At 46.9% G+C, this 27,420-nt stretch overlaps 1 protein-coding gene across 2 annotated transcripts in view; it reads right to left on the bottom strand.

Annotated features, from left to right (window-relative positions):
• LOC138165366 (SCL-interrupting locus protein-like) overlaps window positions 1-27,420 on the bottom strand; it is a 49,470-nt gene that overhangs the window by 6,724 nt on the left and 15,326 nt on the right. The window contains exons 7-16 of one of the 2 annotated variants that reach the window (XM_069093626.1): window positions 26,583-26,666; window positions 24,214-24,300; window positions 21,776-21,926; window positions 17,593-17,702; window positions 16,423-16,537; window positions 14,781-15,767; window positions 11,892-12,054; window positions 9,285-9,516; window positions 1,775-1,997; window positions 767-1,020 (exon numbers count right to left, since the gene is read on the bottom strand). In XM_069093626.1, coding sequence (XP_068949727.1) covers window positions 767-1,020; window positions 1,775-1,997; window positions 9,285-9,516; window positions 11,892-12,054; window positions 14,781-15,767; window positions 16,423-16,537; window positions 17,593-17,702; window positions 21,776-21,926; window positions 24,214-24,300; window positions 26,583-26,666 — 2,406 coding nt within the window. The remainder of the gene's footprint in view (window positions 1-766; window positions 1,021-1,774; window positions 1,998-9,284; window positions 9,517-11,891; window positions 12,055-14,780; window positions 15,768-16,422; window positions 16,538-17,592; window positions 17,703-21,775; window positions 21,927-24,213; window positions 24,301-26,582; window positions 26,667-27,420) is intronic. The other variant, XM_069093627.1, reaches the window with a different exon arrangement.

The raw sequence follows: 27,420 nt of genomic DNA, 5'->3' as shown, positions 1-27,420 counted from the left end.
CGCAGAGGATCATGCTGAGAGTACAGACAATTGTAACCAAATGAAAATGGAAGTACTTCCTTAAAAGTAAGATTCTCCTACACTTAAAATCCACTGAATTATTTCTCACCAAGGCTGTTGAAACCACTCTTACACCCAGCTTACCATCTTTCACATATGCTGTGAACTGCCTGCCAGCCTCTATCCCATCACAGGATAATTTACTATCACAAGGTGGAAAATTTCACTTCAAAATACAGGAAACCACACCCTGAGTGTATTCTAACCTCCATTTTCACTTCCTTGAGAAAATAATTAAAGTCATTTTTGATGATACTGAAAGGTTCTCTAGGAATTTCCATCTCTATTTCCTGTTCTGCATTTAGCTCAGAATAAAATGGAAGCAATGAAGAAATGGGATTCTTTTGCCAAGGCATCTGCACCCCAAAAGGCAAGACCATGCCTTCAGGAAATAGAAGGGTGTTGGAAATATTGGTTCATTGCCTATAAATGAAGGGCACGTTCTATTCTGTGTGTCTTATCACAGAACAGTGAATAAGTCAGTCTACAAGATGTTGCTGCTTGGTCTCACAGTCTTCCTTTCCCCAGGTGTGACCAGGCCTGAAAAGAATCAGGCCCACTTCAGTCCTTGGTCAGGGCCCTTGGCTATAAAGTTCTAAAATGATCATTGTATCATGATATCCCCAATAAAAAACAGGTTGGTTATTTTGTCACAAGATCGTCATACCATAAATACTTATTTATCTCAGAGACACAAAAAGATTACCTGGCTTGGTCCACTTTATGTGAATTTTTCTTCATTTTACTTGGGGAGTCGATTTTTACCCCAAGGTTTCTCAGCTGTTTAACAGTGGCGTGAAGGACGCTGTCCTTGTCCACCTGGCTGGGGTCAGGTCTCTTGGTTTTTCCACCATCCCCATTCTGGGTCCCAGCGCTGCCACGGTTGGGAATCACTGCTACTCTTGTGGATGTGGGCTCACTGTCTTTGGAAGAAGTATTTAATACGTGGTTTACCTGACCCTAATGAAAACAAAAAGATTCAAAGCTCAAAAAAACTAAACTCAAAAGTGTTGTCAGAAAAAAAAACAATGGTGTTCACCCTCTTGCTCACTCACCTGCCCAGGCTGAGAGAACAAGGCAGGGACCCCAAAAAGCTGTAGGGAAGAAGCCCTGAGCAGCCCCCAGTCAGGAGCCAAAGCCTGCACCCTCTCTGCCCATGACGCACAGCACACCCAAACAGCATTTGATGAGTGTGACATGGTAACTGGCCCAGCATTTATCTTCCTCCACTGACAAAGCAAAGGCAACAAATGCATCCTTAGTTTCCAGGAAAGCCAAAACTGTCCATCCCATTTCACGGTTGGAGAAGTAGAGTCACAGAGAGCAGCAAGTTATGGGTGTGTGAGTTCTCCCTGGATCTGAATTTTGTTTAATTGGGTTCAGACTTATAAAAGCCAAACTCACATTTTGGAGACAAGCCTGTGTTTCCAAGTGATGTGTTTATGGGGAAAAAGTCACCAAGACTGGCTGCCAGGTGCATATTTTAGGCAAAGTGTAAATGGCATCTGTGACCCTCATCACCCCCATATGGCCAGAGAAAGGCAGGATGCTGGTGCCAGACAAGCCTCTGAACTGTTGTGATATCCAACATGCAGCCAAAAATCTCAGAAGGCCTCGAGGCCACATGTGGTGCTCTAGGTCCTCAAGTGTGGCCCTCTGACTTCAAACAAGTGCCTTACATCCCAAACAGGACGGCACTCGAGACTGTTCTTACCAATAAGTCCTGGTAAAACTTCTGATCGTCCAGTGGAGAACGTGGCAAGGGCTCCCTCACTTGGGTTGGCTCAGCTTGGGCTTCACCCACTGCTGCCGCTGAGGAGTGGCTGTCGGCCCCCTCTGTGGGTCCTGGAGGCAAGCTCCCACTAACGCCTTCTCCCAACGTGGGATTTGGAAGAAACACTGCAACATCTGGCTGCTTCTTTACTGCTGGGGAAACACTTTGAAAAGAGAGGCACGAGGCATGTAAGTGAGTCAGTGGTCTCCACCCCCTTGAACACAGCCTCAAGTCACATCCCCAGGGAGGCAGGTCTGGAGCTGAGGCCGCTCCCAGTCACGCACAGGGAGGATTCTGAGGGGCTACCTGGCCTGTTACCTTGTTTTGTAGGGATTTGCAAGGAGTCTTTATCTGCTGAGGGCATATGTGCCCCTAGTAAATACTGGACAAAGTCATTAACTGAGGAACATGATTGGAAAAAACACCCCAGGCCATCTAATTGAAGGGAGGTACCCTGTGATAAAAGGTCTTATAAACCTGGACCTAATTCTGCCACCACCTGACCTGACGAAGATTTCCAGAAGGCACCAAGCTTTTTTTTTCCCCACCCCTTACCTAGGAGTCAAAGTCTGCCTGCGTGCTTAGCCAAGAGCTCTGTCCCTCACAATAACATCCATTACTTATAGTGTCCCAGAACCGAAAAAGCACAATGCAGAACTCGGCTCTACCCCAAGTTCTTCAAAACAAAACGGAGCCTGACCATTGCTAAGACTCTGGGATGAATGAATGATGAAGTGGACAAAAGGCAACCATCACAGTCCCAGTTTTCTGTGGGATTTGAAATAGGACAGGGAGGAATCACCAGATGTCAACAGTGTTTGAAGAAAGCCCACTAGACTGGAGATAAGGCCACAAGTTCTGTGAGAAACCTTAGGCAGCTCAATGGTACAGGAGATAAAAGGACAGACTTGGAGTCAGGAAGCCCTGAATTCAAAGTCTGCCTCAGACACTTATTGGCTGAGTGACCCTGGGCAAGTCCCTTCACCTTCAGTTTTCTCACCTGTAAAATGAGGATAACAGTAGTGCCCGCCTTAAAGGATGGCTGTGAGGATCAGATGAGATCATCTATGTAGAGTTCTCCACAAACTAAAGTGCTCCAAGTGCTGCCTCTTCATGACTAGTTGTTGTATTTATTATTACTCGTGATATTATTAGAGTTACTCAGATTACTCTCCCATCTCTGGGCCTCAGTTCACATCTGTAACATACAGATGCTGGCGCAGATGATCAGGACTCCCTAAACATGTCATTTATCTCTAAAAGGCAGAATGTCATGGGGTCAGAATTTTAGGACAGGGGAGGTCTTCAGGAGTCATTTCATTGGGACCTACATGCAGAAAAATACTTAATTTTTTTTTAAAGCAATTGGGTTTAAGTAACTTGCTCAAGGTTACACGGCCAGTTATTTCTGGGTGTGGTGCTGAGTGTCTGAGCCCGGATTCGATCCCCAGGTCATCCCGACACCGGGGCCAGTGCTCTTACTCGCTGAGCCACCTGGCTGCCCCTAAGCAATTGGGGTTAAGTAACTTGCTCAAGGTTACATGGCCAGGTGTTTCTGGGTGGGTGCTAAGTGTCTGAGCCCGGATTCGGTCCCCAGGTCATCCTGACCCTGGGGCCGGTGCTCTTACTCACTGTGCTACCTGGCCACCCCAATACTTATAGCAGCTCTTTTTCGTGGTGGCAAAAAACTGAAAATTGAGGCGATGCCCATTAATTGGGAAATGGCTGACAAGCTGTAGGATATGAATGTAATGGAATACTACTGTACTATGAGAAATGATGAGCAGGCAGCCTTCAGGAAAACCTGGAAAGACTTACATCAACTGATGCTGAGGGAAGTGAGCAGAACCAGGAGAACACTGTGCCATGACCAACTGTGAAGGCCTTAACTCCTCTCACTAATACGAGGATTCAAGACAAGTCCAGAGGACTCAGGATGGGACCTGCTACACACATCCAGAGAAAGGGCTGAGGGAGTCGGAACGCAGATAGAAGCTGACTCTTCTCACTGTGGTTTTTTGTGTTTTTAGTTTTGCTTGCTCTTTTGGTTTGTTTCTTCTTTCACAACTGACTTAATATGGAAATATGTTTTACATTGATTGCACGTATATAGCCCATATCAAAATGCTTACTGTTTTAGGAAAAGGGGAGGGGAGAGAGGAAAGGAGAAAAATCTGGAACTCAAAATCTTGTAACAGCGAATGTTAGAAATGATCTTTACACTTGGCTCTTCTCAGCAATGCAAGGTTCTAGGACAACTCCAAGGGGCTCATCATGGGAAGTGCTATCCACATCCAGAGAAAGAATTACCAAGTCTGAATGCAGATTGAAGCATACGATTTTCTTTCTTTCTTGTTGTTTTGTTTTGTTTCTTCTTTCTCATGGTTCATTCCATTGGTTATAATTCTTCTACACAACATGACTAATGTGAAAATAAGTTTAATATGAATGTATATGTAGAGTCTGTATTAGATTGCACACCACCTTGGAGAGGAGGGAGGAAAGAGAAGGGGAGAAAATTTAAAACTCAAAAGCTTGTGGAACTGAATGTTGTAAACCAAAAATAAATAAATTAATGAATAAATTGTATTTATATATAATTGGAAAAAATAAAATACTATTTAAAAAACAAGAAGTTGTTTTGTAGACTGAGAACTGGGCAGCGAGGTGGCACAGGGGACAGAGCCCTGCCTCAGGCCTGGATTCAAGAAGATTCATCAAATCCAGCCTCAGACACTTACTAGCTGTGTGACCCTGGGGCAGTCACTTAACTGATATCCACATCAGATTCCTCAACTGTACAACGGGGATAATAACAGCACCTCCTTCTCAGGATGGTCATGAGGGTCAAATGAGGCCTTTATAAAGTGTTTAGCATGGTGCCTGGAACATAGCAGGTACTTCAAACATGTTTGTTCCTTTCTCCTTCCCCCTTGGCATACAGAAGGCACTTAATAACAAACGCTTTTCATTTATTCTTCCATTATCCTAGCCTCTTCTGCCTCTAGCCATTCAATCAAGCCACCCCTTGATTCCTGGAAGAACTCCCCGGACATTTCCACCTACTAAAACCTCAGCTCAGCTGTCGCATATACAGTGAGCCTCCGTCCTCACTGTGGCAGGGCTTCTGGTTCCTGCTTGAGCTCCGGCCGCATGTACAGCAAGGCCTTCTCAGAGCCCTCCCCCAAATGAGCCTCCGTCCTCACTGTGGCAGGGACCTTGGTTCCTGCCTGAGCTCTGGCCATCACGGCCCCCCTTAACCATGAGCTCTCAGAAAGGGCTGTGGTTTTTCATCTCTGTACCTCCAGTGTGGAGCCTGGTGCATGCCCTGGCCTAGGAACTGGGGTGCTGAATTGGCCCAAAGGACCAGGGTGACAGTGAACCACTATGTACAGCAGTAGTTCAAAGAGACTCCAGGGGCTGAAAATGAAAAGAAGGCTCATGAAGGGTTATGCTAAAGTAAGGCTTCACAGACTCTAGAAGGGCAAAGAAAAGGGGAAGTGGCCCTACCCAACAGCCCTGGTGTTGTCTAGCACACTCCCCCTCCCGCAACGGTCAGGCCGCTCAGCAGGCTGGCTGGACACCGGTTGGCCTGAAGTCTCATTATCAAAGGGAGGCAGGCTCAGCACAAGTCACACTTTCCCCACAAGGTGGCAGTGCAGCACAGCAGACACTGGCAGATGTGGAGTTAGACAATGTTGGGTTCAAACCCTGGCTCAGTCAATAAACTTCTTTATAAGGCACCTACTATGTGCGGGCTCCTGCCGCCCCGGAGCTCCCAGCCAGTGCACAACACTAACCAAGGAGCTCCAGACAGGACCGAGGAGGACCTGATGGCTGGAGGACGCCAGGAGGTGGGGATGGGGAGAGAACAGCCAGGACACCCTGTATGTGCTGGAGGGTCAGCTGTGAGGAGAGAGGGTGGGTCACAACGGGCTGTGAAGGCCAGCCAGGGCACGTTGTCTGCTCCTGTCATATGGCTTTGGACAAGGCACTTCGCTTCTGAGCCTCAGTTTCCCCATCTGTAAAGTGATGGGATTAGACTAAATGATCATGGTCCTTGCCAGGTCTACCCAGGTCTCCTGTCTACTATCCTCTCATTTACATACTTAGTTTTCCCATAATTCTGTCCTGTGATACAAGTTTCCAACCTGGAGCCATAAGTGCAGAGGAACATGAGGAAATGATAAGCTGGGCAGAGAATATAGCAAGAGAAAAGAGACACAACTTTATACAATAATCAGAGGCACAATTCTCACCAGCAAATCAAAATGCAAGATCCAATAACCCAGATATCAAAGGGGAAGCTCATCTTCACGATCGCTGAAGGCAGTCCCAGGGATACTCCCTGAAGACACTGCTGTCTTTCAATACATGCTAACCTGGAGAGGCTGACTGGGAGCCATGGACCGATGACTGTCACTACGGGCTCTGCCATCAACTTACTCCCCCCCTCAAAGTTGTTTTCAGGACAGCAAATGAAGTGAGGGGCAGAAAGGAGCAATCTTGTTGTGCCCCAGCAGACAGTGCAGCTCTAGCTGGGAATTACTTTGGCTGAACAGGCAAGACTCCCTGAGATCTTCAAATTGGGTGGAAAAGGAGGTAACAGTGACAATATCTGAACCCTCAAACAGTCCTGGACACAAGCCCGACCCGAGGACCGGCAGACCCCAGGTGCTTTAATCAGGCACAGGGCACCTAACGCCTCCAAACAGCATAGTAAGGAAACTGCCCCTAGGACCCATCACTTCATCACTGAACACAGGCTGTGCAGGAGAGCATAAGGAATGGGGAGTGGGAAGCTAAGGTGCCACAGCAGTCAGGAACCATGGAGTGTCAGAGGGGCATTTCTGGCTTGTCACCCATACAGACAAGCATATCTGTACACTGTCCAATGGCTTCTCAGAGTGTGGTAACAGAATGCCCTCAACACATACAAAAGGCACGTTTTGCTGCATGCCTTGGCAAGCAAAAGCTGGAGTTTCACAAGAAAGGACGAAAGAGTCAGAAAATGAAAATATTTGAAGCCTCAAGAGAACTTAAGATGAAAAAATTCCAAAGGTGATTCCAGCTACGGCAAACATCAGTCCGCTTGTCAAAGCAAGGCTTCTAAAGGAAAACGAGAGAGTCTATGCAGCAGGCACACTTCTCCACGGGGACCAGGCACGTCTGGAGGCGCTGGGATGGAGAAATTTCTGCTACAGAGTCTGCCTTCACCTGGGGAAGGCAGAGATGGCGCAGTGAGCCAATCGCGGGTCACCACCATCAATGTACACATAGCAGGGACCCCCAAAACAGGTGCGGGCAACACTGGGCACACGGCAAGGACCCCATCAGTGCCCTGATATCAAGTGCACTCCTAGAAATCAATACAGGTGATTAATTGCTACTAAGAAGTAATTAAGTATGTTCTATTAATGAGACTACAGAACAGATTTCTAAAGTTACAAAACACACATATATATAATCCAAATTGAAGAGAGTATGAGTTGACTTAGCTCCTTTTGGAAAAAGGTCCACAGCTTATAGGATCAAATTAGGTAAGATAAATAAGGCCAATGTGAACTCTTTCCTGTCCCTCCACACATACATTATGCCAAGTAAGAAGGCCCCAGGATCTGCCTGAAATTGCCCCTGCCTCTCGGCAGAGGTCCATGACATGATTAAGCTGCATTCCCCAGTTACCCAACGTGATATGTTCATCTAATTGCTACAAGCAAGTATTCTCTAAAAAAGTGGTTTACTTATCTGTAGGGAGTCTATTACAGGGTCATGTGAAAAGAACAAAAGCCCCCAACCCCCATCTCTCAGCCCTGCTCCTGGGTCCCTGTGGGCTGTAGGCTGATGGATGAGGGTGGTGGTGGGAAACAGGGCAGAGGCCCAGGCTTCTGGTCCTGGAGGCTACTGCTGGGTCTCAGTTTTACCATTTGTAAAATGAGGTGGCTGGCCTCTAAGCCTCAGAGTAAGGCAGACCAGCAGAGTTCCTGCCCTTCAGCCGGGCACTAGTTTGAGGGAAGACATGTAAATCTTTTCTTCTGGGTAACCCACCCTATTATCCCATACAAAGACTAAGCCTTGACGTAAGAGACAAATGCCAGTGTTTTTGACCTGGAGTCAGAGGGAACTAATGGGGCCTCAGTAGGTTTCCCCTCCCCTTCAGAGTACCACCTTTCATCTCACCTCACCCTCTCTGAGTTTTTAAAACCATCTTGGTTTTTTTCACACAAATACAGTTCCTCCACTAACACTCTCCAAGGCTGTGACTTCAGAACATAAGCCCTTGGGGCAGCCAGGTAGCACAGCGAGTAAGCACCGGCCCCAGTGTTGAGAAGACCTGGAGATCGAATCCCGGGCTCAGACACTTAGCACCCACCCAGAAACACCTGGCCATGTAACCTTGAGCAAGTTACTTAACCCCAATTGCTTAGGGGCAGCCAGGTGGCTCAGCAAGTAAGAGCACTGGTTCCAGTGTGGGGATAACCTAGGGATCAAATCCAGGCTCAGATATTTATCACCACACCCAGAAATAACTGGCTGTGTAACCTTGAGCAAGTTACTTAACCCCGAGTGCTTTAAAAAAAAAAAAAAAAGAACATAAGCCCTGGCACATTCCCCTCAACAGGAAAGGCTACAGGCTTCTCAGTGGGGCCTGAGCACCGACGGAACACTCAGAAGAATCTGTGGGAAAAGACCCAATAAGAACCTCACTAGGCAAGAAGCTGTGCTGGAAGTCAAGGCCTCTGTAGGGAGATGGGGCAAAGGTCCTCCAGCACAGGAATTCCTCTTTCCATGAAGCCCACCCCCACCAAAGTGAAGGCTTCCTCCCCATGTGTTGGGCTGGCTGTCCCCATGCACAGCAGTGCAGTGGACAGAGCCTTGGGCTCCAAGTCACAAAGTCCTGGATTGAAATCCTGCCCCCAGGATGTTACTAACCACATGGCCACGGACAACCCAGCTAACCTCATGAGTCTGTTTCTTCATCTACAAAATGGGGATAACAGCTATGGAACCTATCTCACAGAGTGGTTGGATCACGTGAGATGATGCTTGTACAGAGCTCTGCCAACTTTAAAATGCCATCTAAATATTACCATCCCTATACATCTCTGTATCCATCCTACCTCCCCAAGGGCCAAAGATGATTTTGTTTCTCATATTTGTTTTAACAATTCACATTTGGGTCAAGTTATGAGTTTCCTCACAACAATGCTATGAGGCTATCTCACAGATGAGGAAACTGAGGCCCTCAATAGCAAAGTACAGTAACTCAGTCATGGTCATGCGGTGAGTGCCTCTATGGGCTCCTTTCTGCTCCCTCCCCAGACCTCTACCTCGAGGGTCCACCTTGGGATGGCACGGACCGCAGAAGTGTTCTCAGACACCAACCAGTGGCTTAGAAACAGAGGGGTCAAGTAGGAAGGCAAAGGAACATGCTTCATCACAGCCTCACCTGGAGAAAGCTGAGGAGGGGCTCGCTTCTTGTCCAACAACATGGCTACTCTCGTCAAAACTCGGAATATCGACTGCTTTCAATGACGATGCCATGCCTGTGGGATCCGTCACCTCATTACCGATATCCACCGACAAATGGATGTCTCCACTTGAAAGCTTAGAGTCGTCCTGTTTCAGCGAAGCCAAAGGCTCTCGATTCTCACCTGGCGAGTCCCAAAACAAGCTGGCCCCTGGGATAAAAAGACATGACTGGCCCTGAGAACCTTCCCTTGGAGCATCATCTTCATAATGCAATTACACCGAGTCCACAGAATGTTTGCCAGGACAAAGTGATACCTTCAACAGTCCACCTGTGGTCGTGAAAGCTAAAGCTTACAAACGGCTGATGTGTTTTAACTTTCTGAACTCATCTACTACTTTGTATTTCTTTTTAACAAATTCTGAACAACTTTCAGAAAAATTCATAGTAATAACTACTCACAAACCTGGGAGGTGGGTGCTATTATCATTTCCATTTTACAGTTGAGGAAATTGAGGCAGACAGACTTGCCCAGTGTCACACAGCCAGTTAGCGTCTGAGGCTGGATTTGAACTCAGGTCTTCCTGGGCTAAGTCCAGGGAGCTCTGTCCACCATGGTGCCTCTAAGTTATCCTTCTAAAGGTATTATTATGGAGGGACAATATCCATGTGCCACCCCAGGTCCTAGGATGTTGAATAAGTAAGTGTGAGGCCCATCGCCAACAGCCCATTTGGCTTAGGACTACATGCCCCCTGGCAGGACAGCCCGGGCCCCTGGGCCTCTCACCAGATCCAGGAAGGAAGGATGGGAAGAAGCCCTATGAGGTCCCCTGCTACTGTGCCCCCCCCCCCACCAAGCCTCGGCTATAAAATTCTTCTGGTCCACATGCCACCTTCAGTCACCATATCCACCATGCCAGCTGCTCAGACCGAGTTTCAGCCAGGACCAGAAAAACTTGCCACAAACTAAGCCTGAGCCCTGAGGCCCTCAACCTGCCATACCCATTGTCGAGCCAGACCCTCCTGAGCTGACCAGGAACCAAGAACATAGTCTCCATGGCCCCTGGAGCACACGTGTGCATGTGCATAAGGTCAGGAGGCTGGGCCATCATGGAGTCCTGCTGCAGCCCTGGACAGATCAGCCAACATGAAACAGGCCTTGCCCAACCTCCACTCCTGGGTGTCTATGAGAAGACAGCAACAGTTCCCCCTTCCATCCATCATTTCCGCTGCCCATTAACACTAAGACCTGCTCCCCTCCTCTCTGTGATTTCTCTACTACTGCCTGGGAGCACAGAAGAGCTAGGCGATGAAGCCAGACAGGTGGGAACATGGTCATCTAGTGCAGCCACCTCATTTTATAAGGCCTGAAGAATAGGACTTGCCCAAGGTCACATGTGCAGGAAAGGGCAGATCAGGAAATACAGTTCTGAATCTGAAGACATCATTCTCTCCACTGCCCTTTGGCTTCAGACTGGCAGCCCCAGACGGCAGAAGGCTCAGGATGCCAGGCGGGAGTTGGGCCTCTTATTTGGGAGGCAGAAGGCAAGCCCCTGACCAAGTGGTGTGGCCAGCTCCAGAGGACAGTAAAAACCAGCTCAAGGATGACGAAGACGGAGGACAGGGAAGAAGCCCTGCCGAGGAGACCCCCAGCCTCTCCCAAGCCTCCCAGCTTCTAGTGCCCTCTCCCCCCAAAGTCCCCTCAGTTGGTTTGTCCTGTTTCTTGGAAACTCGACCACACTGTCTCCCTGTGGGAAGGTGAGCTCCTGGAGGACGGGAATTGTTTTGGGGGGTTATTTTTTGTCTCTGACTTAAAGGAGGTACTTGAGGGAGTTCAGCTGACCCAGGCCTGTCTAGGGCAAGGGCACAGAGAGGAGTCTCACATGAGAACAGAGAAGGGGAGAGAAGTGAGGGATGTTGCAGAGGAATCACCAAGCCTCCCTGACTGTCTGACTGGTATGAGAGGGAAGAAGGGAGATCCAAACTGAGCCCAAGGTCCTGGGGGGCTGGGGAGCCCCAAAGAAAAATAAGGAAAAATAAGAAGGAAAGCCACCATCCCTAAAGCATGGCCTCAAATCTAGGAAGTGTGAGATGCCCAGGGGTCAACTAAGCCAAGGAGGAGTTGGAGGCTGCACAGAAGTGGCAGAGTCTGAGCCAGGGCAGAGAAAGAGGGAAAGTGGAATGGAGAGGACCAGCGACAAACCCTTGGAGAACATTCCCATGATGGGGCTAAGAAGAGGATGGTTAACAAATGTTTAATGACTGAGTGACTTGCTGGGGATGTTGGAAGAGGAGATTCTCATAGAGATAGAAGTTGGACATGAGATATTTCTTCTAATGCTGAAATTCTATAATTCCGAGTGAGGGGAGAAGAAGGCATCATCACCAGCCCCTGGGGCTTGGAGTGAGGATAACCCAGGCAGATTCAAGCCAGCTTGCAGTGCTCAGAAGGTTTGCAGCCCTGGATACAAATCCTGACCCTGGCTCTTTCTCATCCTGTTTTTACTCCATACCTGGAAATCTCGGCATGATACATTGTACAGACAACTCAGAATGACTCTTCCAAGCCACAAAATGAGGAGTTACCTGTGCTCACAGCGATGCTCACACTCTTCCTCAGGTGCAGGCCAGAAGGGGCCTGGGCTTCCATGGAAACAAATTCTACCTGCTGCTCGGCCTGCACGGTGCCATCAGCACAGGCTTCCTTGGGGCCGGGCTGAGGAGACTTCGCTTCTAACAAACGCTGAATCTACCAGGTGAAAAGCAGACCAATTAGCCAGGAAGGCGAGCTGAGTCTGAGGGCTGAAAAAGCTGAGGCTCTGAGCACTTCTCAGAGGCGGGCCCAACCAGGAAACACATTCATTCTCCACCAGTTGCTTCTACTCCAGTGAGCTGCCTTTCAGCTTAACACAGCGCCATGAATTTATCCTTATTTTGACTATGACCCCAACTCTTTCCCCCCGGAATAAATTTCAATAACTAGAGAATATAATCATGTTGGGCTTCTACAGAGAGGCTGGAATGACAAAGAATTTAATATCTGTCCTTATTTTACCCGAAAGGGCTGAGTGGAAAGAATCTGCCTCAGAGGCAGGAAGACCCAGGTCACAGTCCTATGTCTGCACCATGCTGACTCTCAGGACCTGGCCTAGTCCCCTAGCTTCTCAATACCACAGCCAATCCAAGTTGGCGAGAAGACGCCCATCTACAATGGAGCAAGTCCTAATGGACAGGTCCCTGATCCTAGGATGGTCCAGGAAAAAAAAAAGATTCACCCACAAAGAAACGTCTCCGATTCCTTGATACCATGAGCCTGTATCCAAACACGCTTACATAGGTGACAGGTTTTAGAGCTAGAAGGAGTCTTAGAGTTTGTTTAGACCAATGCTTGTATTCTAGAGGCAGAAATGGATTGAGAAGCAGCTTGATGAGGATCATCCCCACAAGGAGTTGGGATTAGAACCTGGGGCAACCAGCTCCAAGTCCAATATTCTGTCTCCTACACATATGAATTCAGTTTAACAAACATGTAAGTGCCTACTTATGCTAAGTCATTGTACTCGTGCTAGGAAAACAAATAGGGGCCTGCCCTCAAGGAGCTTACGTTCTGCTGGAGGACTAAGACCACATATACAAATAAATACAAAGTCACTTCACGACAGTGAGTGCTAATAACTGGGGGATCACAGAATTCAGAGACTCAGCAGCCCCACAACATGTCTGACAAATGGTTACCTGGCCCCCCTTTCTCACTCCCTCTTCCCTTGCCCCAGCTGCCTGGCTGCCTCAGCACTGGCTCTCATCTTGATATCTGGCCCAGGTTCCTCTGTGCAATGTCAAGGAAAGCCTGAGGAGGCCGTGGTCCCTGAGCTGTGCTTTCAGCCCAGTTAGGGATCCTACGGGGGCAAGTGAGGACAGAGCACACCCCAGACCTGGGGGGCCCCTTGGGCAAAGAGCTAGAGGCAGAAGGAGGAAGGGCTGGCAGCACCAACACATGCCAAGTCAAGAACATTTCTGTACCAATGAGTATGGTTAATAATACCATCATGAATTTGGTTGCAGAATGAAGACTATCTCATATTAAAGCTTTTTAGATTTGGTAAGACTTTTGCTTTGTTTTAATGACTTTAATGGATTGTGTCAATAATGATGACTCAGCCTATTAAATTTTTTTTTTAAGTTATCACCAGATTTCTCTTCCCCAAGGTCCATTATCACTGTGCACCTTTCTAATATGAGCTGGCACAGGTCAATCTTTAAATTAGCTTTCTTTTATCATTTCTTTCCTCTGGACTCCCACCAAAACCTACCCCAGGAGGAAAATACTATGTGTTTGCTGTAGCAAAATCAAGGAAGCGCAGACTCTCCAGTTTGGGGGAGACTCCACAGGCCATCAAAGCTACCACACCCCTCTCCAAGCAGACTGTCAAGGGGCAATCCAGGAGCTTCTCACCAGAAGGACACAAGCGCCCCATGGCAGAGGGGTCCGGGAGCATTCTACTATCATCGTAAGCAAGATTTTCAGGACGTCAAGCCACATCTACCACTTTGTCAATTCCCATTGAAATGACGTATTCGCAAAGTGCTTAGCACAGCCCCTGGTACAGAGGAGGCCCTTAATAAATGCTTATCCCTTCCTTTCCATCCATTACTCTTGGTGGTGTCCTCAGGGACCAGCAGACCTAACCTAATTCCTCTTCCATATGGCAGCCCTTCAACTGTTAGCCAGGAAAAAAACCTTGACATATTCCTTTGCCACTGCCCGACTCCCTACCTGGGTGACCCTCAAGACCTGGACCTTCAGAAATCCTGCCTGCCCATCCCAGGAAACTCAATCCACTCACCAACAGGACCTACCATGGTGCAGAACTGCCCAACCTGGGCTCACCTGAGTGAACTCTGCCTTCTCTCTAGGCAGCCCTAGACCAGGCTCCGATCCATCCAGCTATCCCCCACAAGGGCAGGGCTTGCCCAGCTTGGGAAAAAGACTTGAGCCAAAGCTCCCTTGGATGGCCACCATCCCTCAAGGTGCTTGGTCACCTTAAGGAAATGTAAGCTGCTACAGGGCAGGAACTTGGGCATTTATAGCCCCAGCACCCAATATGGAGCCATTTTAAAAAGGCTGAAATACTTAAAGATAAGTATCACATCTCCAGAGGTCTTCTTTCTCCCTAGGAAACAGTCCCAGTTCTTTCAACCCATCCCCATAAAACATGAGCTCAAGAACCTTGACCACCTCAGCTGACCTCCATGTAATACTCTGCATAACACATGGTACCCAGAATAGGGAGGATATGTGTTTAGTCAGAATATTCAAAATTTGAAACAAATCTTAAACATTTTTCCTTCAGGTCCCCAACTCTTCTAAGTGAAGCCAAAGACATTGGTATCCCTTAAAAACAAAAACACAAGGCCCAAAGGACAACATGCATTCATTTTCTAGAGAAGTTGATTATAAAATAACACCAAACCAACCTGAGCCTGAACTAACTTCAATTGTCGGTCTTGCTCTTTAAGGAACCTGTAGGCATCCGGAGATAATCCCATCATTCCATCATCAGCTTGCATCTTGGGTGTGGACATGCATGTTGGGCAAGGCTGTGGATTACTGGAGTAGGAGGCAAGTCTCCCCACAGGTGATAAGTCTAAAGTGCTACAATTTCCCACGCTCCCTTGCTGTCTCTGCATCATATGGCTGCCTGAAGAATTTACTGGATTATGGCACAGAGCTGGACAGGCATTTGGATGAAATGGATAGGCACCATCCTGAAAAGCATTAGCCTGGCTTTCCTGAAAGGGCCCAGGTTTATGTATCCCTGACCAAACGTTTATGCCACCACACTGCAGATGTCCATGATGTTGACAGCAGCTGCAAACATTAGTGGGGCAGTAAGATGGTGCTGGGGGAGCAGGCCCCTGAAGTTCTGTGGGCCTGCCAAGATTCTGTGGTGAAAGAGCAAAGCCGTGGGGGAGCCACTGTGGTGAAGGAGAAACCTGCCTGGAATGCAGCATGGAGCATGGTACAGGAAGGGCCCTTTGCCATGTGTCCGTATCTGAGTAAGCGTTACAGTTTTCAGAAGACTGTTTTGGTTTCTGCACTGATGCCTCAGGAGACAACAGCTTGGGGAGCCCTGAGGGAGATGGTGGAGATGAGCAAAGTGGCCCTGAAGGACTCCTGGTCGGGGGGCCAGCTCGGCCTTGGGGAGGAGACTGCTTTTCTCTGGGAGATATAGAAGGGGCTCCTGGGAGCCGCCCCAAACGAGGCTCCTCAGCGTCATGAATGGGGCTCTGTTTCTCATCACAATGCTGAGGAAATGAGCTCATCTGTCCTGGATACCGCAGCAGCGAAGGGGTGGTTTTGCAATCAGCCCTTTTCTTATCACTGGGTGGCAGGCTTGAGTCTATGAAACTACCTTCCAAAACCAGAGAGAGCTCAGGAACTGAAGGATGGATGGTAGATACCTGGAAATAAAAATGGGCAAGGGGGGTGAGTGGAGATAGAACTGATCGTTTTTTTAAGGACAGTCAGTCACTAAGCACAAAACCCCAGCTAGTACATCCTTAAGGGACTAGAGGTTGGCATGGTCTAAGTGAAGGGCCCTCCCTCAGGACGGGGTCACTGGACACCAGGCCTGCCTTCATCAAGGCCAAGAAGTGGCCACCAGAGTGATGCTGCTGAGAAGGTAAAACAGAATCCATTTCTCCCTGGGATAATTTAATCTAAACCTCACGCCAGTGTTGAGGCCCACACCCATTGCATTCTCTAGAGAAAACCTATGCCCCTTCCTTCCATCTCTCTCTGCCTCAGCTTCCATCTTTGTAGCTCTTTTAAGGGTTTTCCTCAAGGAACCACATGACATCGATATTGCCAGTATTACCATTCCCATTTTATAGATGAGGAAACTGAGGACCACGGAGGTGAAATGACCTGTCCAAGGTCACAAAAACCAGAAGCCCTGCTTCCACGGGAGCGGTAGCAATGATGAGATAAGGATGTGGAAGGGACACACCGTGCTTAAAGCTTCTGCCCTTACAAAGCCCTGGACTCTTCTTTATTGCTCTCTGGGCCCTAGCTTTCCAGCTAGGAGGGCTCCAGCCCCACATCCTGCCAGAATACCTTCTGACTCACTGGGTGAGGATTAGGAACTGGTCTTGGGGACAAATCTTCATCTTCCACTCCGGAGTCATGGTCACTTACAGAGAGCTGCTGCCCCGGGGATTTCTGGGAAGCCCTGATGGTGGAAGGAGATTAAAAAGAGCGATCAGCCACACATGGGCATGTTCTGGTCTCCAGAGGCAAGACCAGCAAACAAGCAGCAAGAAATCCTCTCCCACGACCATGCACTGTAAATAGTAGGATTAGTACTAAGAGGCCTAAGGACCAGGTGCAGGTTATAGTCAAAGAACCGGGAAAGAGGCCTTACTAGACCTTCCGGAACCTGCTAAAGAAGGCAAGTCAGCAAGCATTTATTAAGCATCTACTGTGTGCCAAGGACTGCTAAGGACACAACAAGGTAAAAGGCAGTCCCGTAATTTCCTAATCAAACTGAAAGAGTATATTTAACACCAAAAAAAAAAAATGTAGTGGAAAGGGCGGCTAGGTGGCGCAGTGAGCAAAGCGCCCGGCCCCAGAATCAGGAGGACCCGAATTCGGTTCCGGCCTCAGACACTGAACACACACACAAAAAAAAACTAGCCGCATAACCTTGGGCAAGTTACTTAACCCCAACTGCCCTCCAAAAAGGCAAAAAAAAAAAAAACATAGTGGAAAGAACCTGGAACTTAAATTGAGACTGAGATGAGCCTGGGTTTGAATTCCAGCTCTAACTCATACTGACTACATGACCCTGGGCAAGTCGTGTAAACTGTGTGCATGTCTGTAAAAGAGAGGTATGAATTAATACACCCAACTCTGTGGTGAGGAAAGTGCTTTGTAAACTTAGATGCTAAAGACTTAAGCAAGAACTATCCATCCATGCCTATTCTGATCAGCAAGGCACATTCCAAAGCCTTTTTCTCAGTCAATCCATGCATCTTTCACTGAGCATTTGCTAAGTCTCTGTGGGCCAGGGGTTAAGGACCGGACACAAGTGCCTGCCCTCTAGGAGCTTACACTCTGTCAAGAGAAATCTCCATACAGACAAAGGTATAGAGATGAAATATTCATAAAACAGCTACAAGGGGGGTATTTTCCCCAGAAATATTTATAGGAAAGATGAGAAATTTGAGGTTTTAACTTTTCAATATGAAATCTTAATATCATGGTAACTAAAAAAGCATCCTTTACCTCTTCATAGCATGATTCCTGGAGACTTGGTTAAAGAATATTGCTTCTGCACTTGGGTTTTCTGGGCTCAGTTCAAACTGGAGAGAGCTCTTCTGGGAAGGCTCAACATTCTGAAACGGACAAGTCAGAGGTGTTAGGGGAACAGAAGCGCCATCAGGTCCACATCTCCTGGAATTATCGATTTTCTGGCTGGCATCCAAATGACCAATGGAGTGCCCCCTCCCACAAAAAGGTTACAAGGAGACAAGCATTCCTGCTTCACTGTCACCCTTGAGCCCCAGCCTTGATCTGGCTCTGAGAAATCAAAGCAGTCATGTACCTACCTGCCACCCAGAAATAAGAGAAGAGAGACAGAGACAGAGAGCCAGAGAGAGAGAGAGAGAGCAGAGAGAGAGAGATAGAAAGACAGAGACGGAAAGACACAGACACACAGAGAGAAAAAGAGACAGAGAGAGAGCAGGAGACACAGAGACACTGACAGAGGGAGAAAGAGAGGAGACAGAGAGAAGACAGAGCAAAGGAGGAAAAAGAGGAAGGGGAAGGAACTGACCCGATTTGAGTAAACACAACTATTTTTTCTTGATCCATTTGTTCCAAGAAGGAACACCCCCCCAATATATAATACAATGAATTAAAATGACAATTGATCTGCATAATTCTAAAGCTACATGTCAGCAAGCATGGGGTTAAGCAAAATACATGGAAATGACAAATGGCTTCAAAGTAGAAACAAGTCACTTAAAATGTGACTCAAAATCATCCCCCGTAACTTGACCAACAAGGAACTTCCAAATTTCTTTCTACAAGGTCTATGAGGTGACCCCAGGGATCCCCATAGACAAGTGTCTTCATAGAGATCTCCAGATACTGTGTCAGGCACTAGAGATTCCAGATAAAAAGAGACCCCTGTGCTCTTGGGGAGACAACTATGTAAACAAGTCCATAAAGAGTCATTTCTGGGAGGAGGTTCCACCAGCTTTGGGGCACATGAGGCATCTCCATAGAGAGGGCGGTGCCTGAGATGAGCTCTGCCAGAGACAAGAGATGACTTGTAGGAGGTGAGGAGCGAACACCTTCCAGGCATGGGGGAGGCCAGCCTGGGCAAAGGGCAGGAGAGGCGATGGAAGGGGGCCATTTTGGCAAGATCATAGGGTGCATGTACAGTGTTGGGCCAGAAATAACGTACAAAGGCTGGAAGAGTGAGTGGCAGGGAGCCGGGTTGTGAAGGGCTTTAAATGCTTGGTGAAAAGTTTGCATCTGATCCTAGAGGTAACAGGAGGTCACTGAGGTTCACTAAGTAAGGCAGTGACATGGTCTGACCTGTACTTTGGCAAATGTAGGGAAGACTGGAGATAAGAAGACTAACTGGGAGGTACGTACAAAAGGACAGGCAAGAACACAAGGATCTGAACTTGGATGGAAGCTATCAATATGGGGGGGGGGGTGTGAGTGTGAGTGTGTGTGTGCGCGTATGTGTGTGAGTGTGTGTGTGAATGCATGTGTGTGCGTGCGTGAGTGCGAGTGTGTGTGTGTGTGCGCGTGTGAGTGTGTGTGAATGCGTGTGTGTGCGTGCGTGAGTGCGAGTGTGTGTGTGAATGCGTGTGTGTGCGTGCGTGCGAGTGTGTGTGTGTGTGTGTGAGTGTGTGTGTGTGTGCACATGCGCGTGTGCGAAGGAGGGGACAGCTATGAGAGGCTGGGGCAAATGTACCTTCAATAACATTGGGCACCCAGCTGGACACATCAGGTGAGGGAGAGTGAGTGAGGACTCCAGGTTGGACGGAGGTTCTGAGCCTCAAAGACAGCAGCAGCCTTGACAGAAATAGGCAGTTCTGTTGAGGAGTGGGTTCTGGAGAACAGATGATGAGTTTTGTTTTGGACCAGCTGAGTTTCAGGTATCTGTGAAACATTCAGCTTGAAAGTTCCATAAGACAGGTGGTGATAGAGGCCTGGACCTCACAAGAGAGAAGAGGAATGGATACAGGCCCCTCGAAGTCATGGGCATGGAGTGGATAATGAGACCCATGACAGCAGATGAGGTCACCAAGAGAGACTGGAGAGAGGGAAGGCCCGGGACAGAATCTTGGGGTAAGGGCTGGGAGAAAGGTGGTGAGCCAGCAAAGAAGCCTGGAAAGGGTTGGTCAAACAGAGATCTCTGTCACACAAATCCAGAGAGGACTTATCTCCAAAGAGAGAACAGTCAACAGCACTGCAGGCTGCAGAAAGGTCAAGGAAAAGGCCTTTAAATCCGGAAATTAAAAGACCATTGGTAACTCTGGAGATGGCAGTTTCAGTCAAGTGATGGATGATGTTAGAAGTGAGATTACAAAGGATTAGAATGTGTGTGTGTGAGCATGCAAGAACATATGTATGTGTGTATACTGTGTGCACTGAGTATGTACATGTATTCTGTGTCTATGTGTGCATTTATAAATATGTGTGTGTGTGTGTGTGGGCATAGGAATGCATGCACGTGTACTTGCACGCATGTGTGTTTGACATTTTCTGTCTTCACTTTGTCTTCTGGTTCTGTGAGATCTGGACAACTTGAACATGTGAATTCTTGACATATGCTGCCCAGGCTTTTTTAAAACTATAGTTTTCCGGAAGCTCCATGATTTGAAAGTCTTCTCTCCTTGATATGCTTTCCAAGTCATGGTCTTGGCTAACATGTCGCTGGAATTGTCTTTGACTTTTGTGCTCTTTTGATGGTGTTGGAATAGAGCTTGCTGTTTCAGAGATCTCGGGGGGATCTGGTCTCGTTTTCCAGGAGCCCAGAACATGGATAGAGTTTACTACTTTCTGTTCTAATGCTCACCTTAGGAGTTTCTATTTCAGATATTTCTCTTGCTTCACCTCCTCTAGGGATCCATGTTGTGCTTCCTTCAAGTCTCTACATGCAGTTTTTAGGGAGTTATCCTCTCCTGTTTTGAGGATGCCCAGATTTTCAATAATTCTTTATGCTGAACAGCGTTTGCTTGGATTCATTCCTCTTTCCAGCTTTAGTTCTTGACCTAGAGCTTTGTGCTGTGGCCAGGCTCTGCCCCGCTACACTTTTGGGTGGGACATCAATCCTCCTTGGTCTCACCTGGGGTGTCCTGGGCTCCTGGGCAGACTTTCATCTCCTCAGGCTAGGCCCCACTGTATCTTTGAGATTACAAACCCTGGCCTTTTAGGGCCCTCTAAAGCATCTTAGGACAGAATGCTGGGCCCTCCCCATGCCTGCCATGGTAGCTGCTACTGCTCAGCAGTTCTGTTACTAGTTTACATCCACCCTGAGGCTCTCTCAGCAGAGCCCGCACTCTGGCTGCTTCTGGACCACAGAGCTCTGGGCCTGCCCGTGGGCTTGCTGGCCTGCACTGGCACTGGATTTGCTAGTTATCCCCTTTCCTATTTTCCATGGATTGTTTCACATGGACTTTCTGTGCAGTGTCAGGGCCAAGAAGTCACTTGTTACAGCTTCTTGTTGGTCAGGGGGCCAATTTCGGGTTCTTGCTAAAGGAGGGATGTGGAAGCTGGGCAGCTTTCCTCTGGGCTGGCAGCTGCTGCCACCTTGTCCACCACTCCTAGCTCTTCTTCCATGCGCACTTTAACTAGACACTGCTTTGGTCTGTGAGGGTTTAAGTTACACATGTACCTAAGTGAAAAAAATTTCAATTCCTTCAATTTGATAGAAAATATTCCAACACTGTCAAAGGAGCAGAAGGGTGGGGCAACGAAGGCCTGTCCACAAAACAGAGGCTGCCAGACGTTCGTGTGTCACTGGTCCACTTTCAGATGAGCCAAGTCTAGGGTCTATGGAGCTTGGCCTCAACAATGCCCTTTGTTCTGGCCTCAAGCCATGTACCTGAAGGGCTATTAAAGCTATTACAAATGGACTGGCTTAGCAATAATGCAATGAGTCCTGAATAGACAAGAACACTGATTTAATACCAAAGAGATTTCTAAAAGGTCAAAACATCAGGTTTATGTTGCTAAACTACCATAAATACCAAGTGACACGGTGACCCTGGGTAAGTCACTTCACCCCATTTGCCTCAGTTTCCTCACCTATAAGATGAGCTAGAGAAGGAAATGGTGAACCATTCCAGTGTCTCTGCCAAGAAAACACCACATGGGGTCAGGAAGAGTTGGACATGACTAAAATGACTGGCCAACAACAATGCTGAGTAACCAAAGCACTTACTTTGAAAAGATGCAAGGTTTCCTTGTTGGTTAGTAACTGAAAGCGGAGGTCACTTCCCTGGCCACTCTGAAGAACGCACTCATAAAATTCAGGTTCCTTGTGTGTCAGGGAGTAGAGAATAATGATGAAGCTCCCAGATTCGGAAAAAACTCTACAAATAACAGGCCACGTGATGAGAATTAATTTAGTATGTTGAAAACATACTTTAAAAACTTCCACAGAAGTTACCCAATTGAATAAGACTGACTGAATACAGTCATTAATTAAAGCTTAAGGTGGATTTTTGCATACTTATCACACTCTTCATGACTAATTTATTCGACCAACATTATTCAATAGGTCTTTTAAAATATGCTAAATAACAGCAACTTAAAAGTAAAATATAGGGGCAGCTAGGTGGTGCAGTGAATAGAGCACCAGCCCTGGAGTCAGGAGGACCTGAGTTCAAATCTGATCTCAGACAATGAACACAAAACTAGCTGTGCAACCTTGGGCAAATCACTTAAACCCAACTGCCCTACCTTCCCCTCTCTAAAAAGCAATATATATATAAACAATAAAAAAAAATAAATGCGTAAATAGCAGCAACTTAAAACTGCAGTAAAGGCCCAGTCGGAAGCTTGCCTTTTTAGGCCTGTTGGGCATCCATGTATCCACTCATATTCATACCACACCCAAATCTCATATACCCCAAGAAAACTATATATAATTCTAACATTTTTAAACCTAATAATAAATATGGTCTATGATGATGATGGTGATGATGAAAAAATATCATTCATGTAGCTGATCACAAATTATTTTGAATCTCCTTATTTCAGTAATAAAATGATTAAAAGAACATACAAATTACTTTTAAAGCCTCTTGGAGCCTTAGCTCCTTCATCTGTTCTCTCTAAGGCCTTGCCCAGCTCCCAAATCCCATGACTGGACAAACCACAGGTCCTTCAGGCACATTTGGGGCTAAACGGGTCAGGGAGCTTTTGCTTACACTCACCCTAATTTTGTCTCTCTACAACTGTGCCCAGTGGCCCAATGGTCCCAGTCCAATCTCCCTTCCCCAGACAATGAAGACAGCCATTCCATCCTGGCCTAGTCTGTGCCACTCTAGGCTCAACGTCCCCTGTTGCTCCATCAGGTCTTTGCTACAACTAATGGTTTGCCCTTCTCTCATGGCCTTCTCCTAGCCTGGCCCTGCATACCCCACCCAGTTGGGGCCAGACCAGGGCAGAGGATGAAGGGACTGGCTACCCCTTGTTCTGAGAACTCTGGCCCTCTTCAACTGACCTAAGACCACGCTAGTTTTGGCGGTTGCCTTGGTGGATCAAATACTTATATAATCAATCTCTTAGTCCACTAAATTCCCCAAGTTTTTTCGCACAGTTACAAGTAAAGGAAGCATTTTAACTTCAGGACACTTAGCTTATGGCCCCTGTGCTACAAAACAGATTACATATGAGGCAAATTCAAATAGGTGAAATTGAATCAATGTATGGTCCTGGCAACAGACTAATGGCATTTCAAAGACCATCCTGGCTAAGTCCAGACAGACACATCACTGAAGTCTGGCCTCTTGGTGAGGAATCCTTTGGCCATGGCAAATGGTGGCCTACTCTAGATCAGGGTAGGGAGGGAAGGAGAAAGACAGTGTGGAATTTAAAATGTAACAAAAAAGATTTAATTTAGAAAAAGAAATTAATTCAAGGTGTTGGACGTGGCAAACACTAATATCTCACACACAGAAAAACCCAACACCGATACATTAACAGATAAGGAAACAACTTCTTCCTGACGTGGGATTCATTCCCAACTCACTCATCTATATAGTTACACTGTTAACTGGTTAGAGCAAAGATAAAACCTGAGGGAAAATTAAAACAAAAACAAGAAAAAGATTTTGTGTATAACTAAAACAACTCTATCTGGAACAATTTAAATAACCTGTTGGGGCCAAAAATTAGAAAATGAATGGAAAAAAGGACACGGATGTTGAGAATGATAATTTCACATGGAAGTTTAATCAGTGAAAATCAATGGTCCAGAGACTAAGTATCTAAAAACTGACCAGCCAGTAAACACGGCCCCTCTGCCAAGTGTGCATAAAAGGCAAGCTGGATGAAGGTCTGGGACGGGAAGCGGCAGGCTTCTGCAGCAGGCCCACGGCTTCACCATCCCACAGCTGCACGAACCATGAGGTACCTGGCTCCAATACATAAGCCAAAGCTCCTGTTCTAAGTAGACAAATTAACTTCTCTCCTAACTTTCCTTAACATGTTAGATTGAAGAACACAAGGTGTGACTTCTCCAGACTCTAGAGCACCATTCTGTATGAAGGGAGTGACCTGGGTGGATCAGGCCATTTGAGGTCACTTCCAACACAAATTCTGTCTACAAACATTTGGTAATTAAAGACAGATCACAGGAAAAACCTCACTTACCTTTCCTGAACTGCGGCACTGAACACATAGCGCAGGCAATAGGCCCACACCCGGGGGCTACAGATGTGAGTGACGCCAGAGAGCCAGCTGCAAAAGGGGAAAGGCAAGAAAGAATCCCATGAGACACAACAAAAAACATTACGCCCGAAGGATGTACAAAGCACTGTGCGAGGCAGCCAGGGACACACAGCAGCTCCAGTCTGTAGTCTGATGGGGGGGCCCCCACCAAGGATATCTCACTCACTCTCTCACACACACACACACACACACACACACACGAATGCCATACATAACAATGATGAGAAGCACCCTGCTCTGGCTTCACCACTGGCCTCCTGGGGATGGATTACTCAGTCACGGTCATTCTCAAACCTCCCCACATACAGATGGGATACCCCAAGCCATGACACCACAGATCCTGAAGTAGGGAGACCCAACAGGTCCAGGTCCTCAGCACCAGGAAATACTGGAAGCCCATTCTGATAATAAAAGAGAGAGGGAGGGACAGAGGGAGGATTGCAGGGGGCCTATGGATGGAGCCCCTAATGACCACTCCTGCCAGTGGGAAAAAGATCAAGGATCAGAGGAGGAAGAAACTGCTGAACTAGAGAGATGGGACTTGACCAGCCCAGATTTGAGTCTGACATTGTGAATGAGTTTTCCTTTAAACCAGATGAATGCAGGCATCAACAACTTGGGAGCTGTCACAGGGGCCACCAGAGGGCGCAGGTGTACAAAGTCCCCACCCCAAACCTCTTCCAAGGCCTGCCTCAGTGACTCTGCTCATTTCTTTGTGGGCCAACCCCCCCCCCCCCCCCCTATATCTGCTGACTCAATCAACCACCCAAATCCTTCAGGGCTAAGACCAAGGCCAAGCTGTCTTACGACAACCCATAGTAACTGCTCCTTTAGCCCGAGATGCTTGCGGCTAGGCTGAAGTTGGTCCTTCATTACAGGTAGCATGGTAACAGTCATTCATGTCTCTATAGTGCATTAAGTCATACAAAGGTCACATCTCAGCACAGCCCCAGGAGGGCTGTGGTGCCAGGGTTATCCCAACTTGGCTGTGGGCAGATGTGTCCAGGGGGGCACTGGTAATGCAGACACTCTGGAAGGCCCTTGGGAACTGCCCTCCAAGTGTCTAAGCTTTGTACCCCCTCTGGGCCTCTCCCCCAATGAGATCATCTCAGCTCTGCTTATTATAAATAAGGGCAGCCCATCTACTCAAGGAAGGCTAAACAAGTTATGGTCTATGAAGGAGATGGAATATTATTGTGCTCCAGAAATGATGAAGGGGATGGTTTCAGAGAAACCAGGGAATTCTTATATGAACTGACACAGAGTGAAGTAAGCAGGAGAACAATTTATACACTGACTACAAGGCTGTGAAAGAACACAACTGTGAAAGACCTAAGAGTTCAATGACCCGCTACAACTGCCCAAGTATGACAGTGATAAACTGGGCTGTCCACCTCTGGGCTGGAAGGTGCAGAAGGACAAAAATACCATCAGACATGGTCAACAGAGGAAGCTGTTTTGCTTGATGATATGTATTTGTTATTCAGGAGGACTTTTTTGGGAGGAGGGGAATTACAGAGAGAAGAAAAAAGAATAGTGATATAGCCCCCCAAAAGAAAAAGAAGAAAAGGGGAGAAAGTTCAGAAGGGGACACTGAGAAGCAGGAGAGCGTCAGAACTACCACGTGAAGACTTTCAAAAAACCCAACATGTCCATAATAGAGATTCATAATATCATGTACGATCCACTTTTTCTGTTCTTCCTTGTCTGGAAATGCTTATGTTTGTTTGTCTAGTGATAATTTTAAAAGAACAGTTTAAAAGAAGAGGGGTATTAGAGACTGCATCTTTGAGAGATAAAGTTTGTGGCTAGGCCAGAATCTGAAGCCACATTTCTTGACTCCAAGCCCTACCCTCTCCTTCCAATGACATCATGGTTGTCCCCTCTATTTCTCTTGCCATTTTCTTCTTGAACTAAATGACAAATCAACTTATGAGCAAAAACTGTGTCTTGCTTACTCCTCTGTGTGCCTCACAAGAGCTGACAACACACCCTGCACCACAAGCACTCAATAAATCTTTCCTGAATGAATATGTTCCTATGAGAATTGCCCCAACCCCACCCTACAGTCTAAAACCCAGGATGATGAAAGTGACCTTAGACAAAATTCTTTCTCTGGGTTTCACAGATGACCCAAATGTTAACTAACTATAACCTTTTGGTAAACTCATGCCATTTGTTTCCTTTTAAATCAGTCCAGAACACTTCTTAAACTACTATTTACTGCAAGTACATCTGCTTTTTATTTGTGTTTTGGCAAAAATGCTTTCCATAAATAATGCAACACTTACATTCCAACTAATGGTAAAGAATAAACCTTGGGGTCTGATTCTAGCAACAGTAACAGCTTGCGTGTTTCATCCATTGTAAGATACCTGAAAAAGAAGAATAGTGATTTCATGTTTAAATAGGAGCTGTGATGCACATACTTTCATCCATAAAAATGCTTTACCAATTAGAGAAACAAACTGTGGACACGAAAGGACAGTACAGAACAGCCACTATCAGTAAGGAGAGTCTGGACACATATTCCAAGATCTCTGATCCCTTAACATGGTGGTTGTTAAATCCTATGTGATCCTGACTATGGCTCCTTCTTTCTGGCTGCCTCCAGTATTTTTTTCTTTGATCTCTCTCTGCTCTGCTTCCAAAATGACTCATCTGCCTTCTTGCCCTAGAGTATCATTCAGTCTCTACTGCAGAGTTCCTCCTGGGGCCTTCATTCCTCTCCAGGCTCCGCTTCTGACTGTCTGGTCTTTGCCACTATGTCCCTGCCTTTTCCTTCCACTGTTCTTGGGAATTTCTATTTTGGGGTTCCTTTCAGGAGTTGATCAGTGGGCTCTCTCTATTTTTACTTTGCCCTAAGCAATTTTCTCCTATGATGTATTGAAATATGACGTCCAGGTTTTGGTTTTGGTCATGACTTTCAGGCAATCTAATGAATCTTAAATTTTTCTTTCTCCTTGATCTGTTTTCCAGTTTGGGTTTTTTTTTTTTAAATATTAGATACCTATATTTTCCTCAGTTTTTTTCTGTCTTTTGACTTGTTTTTTTAGCTCCTTTTTGTCATTAACTTCTGTTTGGGATTTCCTAATTATCAAGGCAGCTAGGTGGGTCAGTGTATAGAAA

This window comes from Petaurus breviceps, unplaced genomic scaffold (genome assembly GCF_028583685.1).
Source record: "Petaurus breviceps papuanus isolate PSGF00001 unplaced genomic scaffold, PetGlider_PUasm1.0 208, whole genome shotgun sequence".
NCBI lineage: Eukaryota > Metazoa > Chordata > Mammalia > Diprotodontia > Petauridae > Petaurus > Petaurus breviceps.
This window is presented reverse-complemented; position numbering and strand designations above follow the sequence as displayed.